The following is a 6,000-nucleotide window of genomic DNA, read 5'->3' on the forward strand; positions in this document are numbered from 1 at the left end:
GAGGAAATTAAGGTTCAAAGAGGTGGTCTGACATGTTCAAGGTCACACAGGTCATGGGAGAGCTTAGGCAAGAACCTGGGTCCCCTTCCTCTCAGTCCCTTGCCCTTCCTATTACACCACGTCTCGGCACCGCTATCAATGGGTACGCTCTTGTCATTGCGTTGGAAAATGATTCCTCCAAGGTGGGAGCTGTGCTCATTTAACTTAGAGTCAACCATTTGGTTTGTCCTGAGTGATGTTATTCTCCAGGCATAAGGAAAGATGTCTGACTTAAAGGAGCAGGGGATATGGCCCATGTGTCATGGTTCGTCCCGCATCAAGCCTTAGATGAGAAGTCTAATTCTGCAAATGGACCCCATTTTCACATGTGTGCACATGTCCGTGGTGTGTTTACCCTCGCTCATTCCCCACCTATACATGCGGCTGGTGAGATCTCTTAATAAAAACTCAATTAGTATTTCTTTAACTTTCCTCGGGATGCTTAAATACCATTACCCCAAACACAACATAATGCCTCTATTTTTCTATTTCAATCAAGAATTCAAGTAGCATCTTGACTTGTATATAATATATCAGCAGCAAAATCATGGAATGCTGACATCCTTAATAATAGCAATTAGTAATCAGTTGTTTCTTAAGTCGTTTGATTACACTAGTTACCAAATTGTACAGTTGATGCATTTGGGGGCGAGATGGGTCTCACTGCCCCTCCCCCAGCCGTCCTTTCTCCCTCTCTGTGTTCTCTGCAGCTACTGAGCCAATTGGTATTGAAAAGAGGCAAGCACAAATAATGCAGTTGTTACTAATATTAAACAATAGAGACTTGGCTTTAGCAGAAAGTAGAATTAAATATTTCTCTGCAGAAACACAAATCCCGATAGTGTCTGTGGAAATGCAGTCTGTGCCCACCCAGCTGAAGGTGAGCAAAGGAGCTTGGCTCCTCCATGCCAATCACTGCACCCAGAGTCCGAGCTTTCTCTCAGGGCTAAAACCCTGTGCTAGGCTCTGGATAGAGTGTTAGGTGACGTTCTTGCCCTGGAGGAGGTTGCATTTGGGTTTGAATTGTCCTGTCGGTATATAAAAACCAGCCTAGCACGGCCATGCATTTCAGTAATGGATGGAGACTTTAGCCTTTAGGCATTATGCTTTCATGGAGGGAGGATGCAAGATTTCTGTCCCAGAGCTCAGGGATGGCCTTCCAATGGAGGTGACCTCCCCTGCTTGGGATCTGGAAGGATAAGATGGCAAAGGTGAGCAGAGGAGGTGTAGCCCTGGCTGGGAGGATCCTGTTGGGATGGGGAGGCTGACTGTAGGGAGCTGGGGGGCTTAGCCTCAGTGAGCCCAGCAGGATGTTGGGCGTCCCAGGTCCATCCTTGCAGGAGAGCAGGTGTCTTCGCAAGGGCACAGGCCAGTCGCCTCTTTAAGAGAACTCGGATTGATGGCCATTCTCCTGCCTAATGCCTGCCTCAGGGTGTGTTCTGGGCTTTGCCCCAATGTCTGCTAGGGCTAAAATTTTCAGTTCCTTTGACTTCTGCCTGCACCAAGGTGGGGGCACATGTTCACCTGAGGGACTTCTCCAGAAAAAGTTCTTTCCACCATTGGATACCACTTTTTCTCTATGCTTTTTTTTTTTTTTTTTTTTTTTTTGTGGTGATGTTGACATGGATGCATCAAAATATATTCTGTTTCTTTCTGTTCTATTTGGTGGAAGTAATAAGTTTACAGGCCAATGAGCATGGTGATTGCAGTGCAACAGGCAGTGTCCTCAAGTGATCATGTTAACATGCAGAAAGAATGGTTTTCTTTTTCTTATTTTTTCACATTGTCATTTTTTGAACAAAACTCAGAGTTCTCCTGTTTACTGAGGTTGTCCTTGGGATAGAAACCTCTTCCCTCTTCTTTCCCCCAGGTACTTTTGCCAACATGAGCCTTGACCCTTGCCTTCTCCTGGCCCGGGTGGGCATCTCTAGCTCTGCCCCCTCTCTTGGCCCAGCCCCGTTTTTCTGTGTTATCATTCCTTCCTTTTCACGTTCTTCCTCTCAGGGATTTAGATGCTTGACAGGGTCTATTCCCAAAATGTGCTGCATTTCAAGGTCATTGCGATGAGTTTTGACCACTGTTCAAAAATTGTAAAGACCCTACATGTAGCTTACAATCCAAACAGCTCTTTCTCCCATGAAGGATGATCCCCCCCAAACTTTCCCTTGCCTTGAGAAAGAGAACATTTGTTCCCACAGGAAAAAGGAGCCTACGCCCATTTTAGGCTGCGACAGTGAGTCTTTGGGATTATGGCTTCAGGGAAGCATGGAGAAGGAGGGAACCTAAACGATGATCCAAGCCAGCAGCCGTTCCCCAAGAGCCTCTGCAAATCACCAATTCTATGGGTTGTCAGCAGACATGAAAGTGAGGTTCTGGGGTGAGATGAGAAACCGCGCCAAATGCAATTGCAATCCTTAAGTCCCTTTGTGGTAAAACTCCTCCAAGTCTTTGATATGTCATCATGACAATCTCTGAGGGGAGGACCCAGCAGAAAGCAGTTCCCAAGCTCATCCCACCATGGAGCTTTTCTCAGGAAGCTTGTGGGTCTCTATGTGAGAAGTAGTGATCTAATCTCGTACCCTCGTTAATAAGTGGAACTCCCAGCTAGATTCATCTTCTTCCTAGCCTTTCTCTGCCTCCTTCAAATCCTAGTTTCCCGTGTTAGCCAGAGTGGCATACCCCAAATGAATGTCTGACCTTATTGCTCCCTGCACCCTCGTCCTGAAGTCCAGCCTGTTTTCTCTGTGATAAAGTCACTGATAAGGCATGCCCTAGGATCACCTGTTTAATCATTTAGCATACCATCATCCTGAATTGAAGCAACCTGGAGAGACCCAAGCACTTTAAACATGTCATCAGTATCAAATTGTTCCTGCACTGCTGAATCATTAGGTAGGAAAAAGTACATGTGTATGTGTATCAGTTCGTTTTCATGCTGCTGATAAAGACATACCGGAGACTGGGTAATTTATAAAGACAAAGAGGTTTAACAGACTCACAGTTCCACATGGCTGGAGAGGCCTCACAATCATGGCAGAAGGCGAGGGAAGAACAAAGGCATGTTTTACATGGTGGCAGGCAAGAGATAAGGAGGACCAAGCGAAAGGGGAAGCCCCTTATAAAACCTTCAGATCTTGTGAGACTTATTCACTACCACAAGAATAGTATGGGGAAAATAGCCCTCATGATTCAATTATCTCCCACTGGGTCCCTCCCACAACACGTGGGAATTATGGGAGCTGTAATCCAAGATGAGATTTGGGTGGAGACACAGCCAAACCATATCAGTATGTAATTTATAACTTAATGGATTCATTGTGGAAGGAGTGTAACTTTCCTATCACCATTTTCACAGTTTCAAGTGTTTGGTAAAATGAGACACACAGGAAAGATTTTGCAGGGCAATTAGCCATGTGAAAAGAAAGGATATTTAGGTTCAAGATTCCCAACACACAAGTCTTCAACCGAGTGGGACAGGTTTATAAAGGAAGAGCTATTGAGAGGACGCTTGCTGCAGTCGGGATCCCAGCAGAAAGCAGATGGCATGAGCTCAGGGCATGTTGAAGGCAGGCAGGGTTACAGGAGCTACAGGAGACCACCTACAGGCGGCAGCAGCCACAGTGGGTGGCCATTCCTAACCCTGTACCTGATGGTGCAAGAGGGGCAGGAGCTGCTGGGAAGGAGCGGAGCCTTCCGCAGAAGGAGGTGCTAAACCCAGCAGTGATCTGGCAAGGAGGGCCGGGGAAGCACTCGCCCTGCCCTCGCTTTCCCCCAGCTCCTTTCATTAGTGGCACCCAACAGGAGCCAGAGGGCAAGTGGGACTGATGCAATTTGCAGAGATCAGCCTCGGGGGCTGCTTGGGTACGGTGGGCCTTGAGGGCAAATGCAAGATATACAGCTCAGCACTCACGGTCCAATCACTGCTTGTGATGACAACCTTCCCTAACCACATCCCCCCAGGGCAATCATCTAGAGAGATGGAAGGTACCAAGTTTTGGATCATGGCTCTTGACCCCTGCCAGATATTAGGAAAACCAAGGTGAAGAGGAAGCAAGAGAAGGTTCCTTCCTAAAGCGGCTTGCTTAAGTCCCCGCTGCAAGGCAGCCCAGGAAGTAGACCCGAACCAAGGGGGTGGGGCAGACCCCCCCGGCAGTTCCAATCTCAGACCTCAGCACCTCAGCACCCTGAAAGCTCCATTCCCTGGCAGCAACTCTCACACACGTCCCATCCGTGTTCCTCCTGCATGTTGCGCACATGTGTGTGCATGTGTGCACCTCTGTTGGAAGGGAGAATGGGGGTGAAGAGGAGCCCTCAGCATCCCTTAGGGGCCAAGACTAACCTCGTCCCCTAATCTGACAAGCTGGGAAACAGCACAATACAACTAAAAGTAAATCACAGGTCAGGAAAACACTTTCAGGAAGCACAACGAAGGGATGATTTCTATGCTCCATGAAGAAGTCCGACAAAATGATAACAATGATTCAAAGAGACGGAGCGTTCCTGCCCAAGACCCAAATAGACAAGTCTTGCACCTGATGAGGCCTACAAAGAAAAAAATCCTGTGGACAAGGCTTCGTCCAGACCTGCAAAGAAAGGATGGGCGCAGGCAGTGAAGAATTACCAGTGTACGCTTATTAAATAGCAATTTAATACAAACATTCATTACCAGCGATGCTCCTTGGTGAGGCTGTGGCAAAACACATCACCTCACTGTCAGAGGGAGTAGAAACCCTTGCGGAAAACAATTTGGAACCAATTTAGAAACAATACACTTTGAAAAAATGTTATGTTCTTGTTCCGGTTATATGGCTCCTAGGAATTTATGGTAAGGATATAATCCCAAATAAGAAAAAAGCCATATGAATCCTAATAAAGATGCTCATTACAGCATTATTTATAGAAGCAAAAAGGTAACCAAATACTATATTTTTGTAGGCATTTGGTTTAAGTATTTCAATAGGGGATTGAAATTAGGAAGACTAGCAACATGGAAGATACTTTAGATTTTTTAGATCTCGGGGAGCAGAACACACAATTATGTATATGATATGGTTATCAGTGGGTGAAATTTACATATGCAAATGGACAAGCTTGGAAAACAATGGAGCCACAGAGCAGCCACTGTAGTGGATTATGGCACCAAGGGTTAGTTTTTTTGTGTTGTGTTGCACTTGTTGCTTATGTAGCACATGCATGTACACGGTCTATGCGGTACACGTGTATCACATATGTACGAGAGTCAGATATCCGAGTACATATCATTTGCTTTTTCCAAACATTTGCCCCTCTACCTCCAGGATCTGCCCACCCATCAGCGTAACTTACTAATAAAGTTCCAGATGCAGCAGGCTCGTTCTGCTTACCTAGCAGCATGCCGGGGGGCAGCTGAGCTGAGGGGTCTTTCATCCAGTCGTCATTGGCCAGTTCTATCACGGCGTCTACGGGCGTGACTTCAGTGCAGATTAAATCCCCCAGTCTCTCCTCATCTTTGGCATCCAGGGCAGACTTTAATCTCTTCACTAAATCTGAGTTGAGTGGGTAGTCGGGAAGGTAATCCGAGTTGGACATTGTTGTGTCGTTTGTGCAGTGACCAGCCCTTCTTTTCTTCCTCTAAAGTGACTCCAAAGTCAGCAGCTGTCTGCAAGAGTGGCGTGAGGGCTGCTATAAGTAGCAGCACCCTGGCTCCTCTTACAGTCCCTGGGGAGGGCCACCGGCCAGCAGGGAGGTGTGAAGTAATCTTTCCAGAGGCCTCAGCGAAGGATTATTCTAGAGGTGGGGGCAGCGGACATGTTTGTGAGTGGTGTAAGAAGGAGAGACAAAATTTTCAAAGAGAGCTTTCATGGGTATTGTTGAATAATGTCTCCTTTTATCAAAAGTGAGGCTCTCTTCTGAAACTTTTTAAACCTCTTCCTGGCACTGGGCTTGGACCTCCGTTCTGCAGAAAGGGATATTTTCTAATAT

At 46.6% G+C, this 6,000-nt stretch overlaps 1 protein-coding gene across 1 annotated transcript in view; it reads right to left on the reverse strand.

Annotated features, from left to right (window-relative positions):
- Nucleotides 1-5,607, reverse strand: part of ASB18 (ankyrin repeat and SOCS box containing 18) — a 72,753-nt gene extending 67,146 nt beyond the window's left edge. Inside the window, exon 1 of the mRNA XM_023228719.1 lies at nucleotides 5,403-5,607. Within this exon, the coding sequence (XP_023084487.1) occupies nucleotides 5,403-5,607 (205 nt within the window). The remainder of the gene's footprint in view (nucleotides 1-5,402) is intronic.
- Between the last annotated feature and the right edge of the window lie 393 nt (nucleotides 5,608-6,000).

The sequence above is a fragment of the Piliocolobus tephrosceles genome, chromosome 11 (genome assembly GCF_002776525.5).
Source record: "Piliocolobus tephrosceles isolate RC106 chromosome 11, ASM277652v3, whole genome shotgun sequence".
In the NCBI taxonomy this organism is placed as follows: Eukaryota; Metazoa; Chordata; class Mammalia; order Primates; family Cercopithecidae; genus Piliocolobus; species Piliocolobus tephrosceles.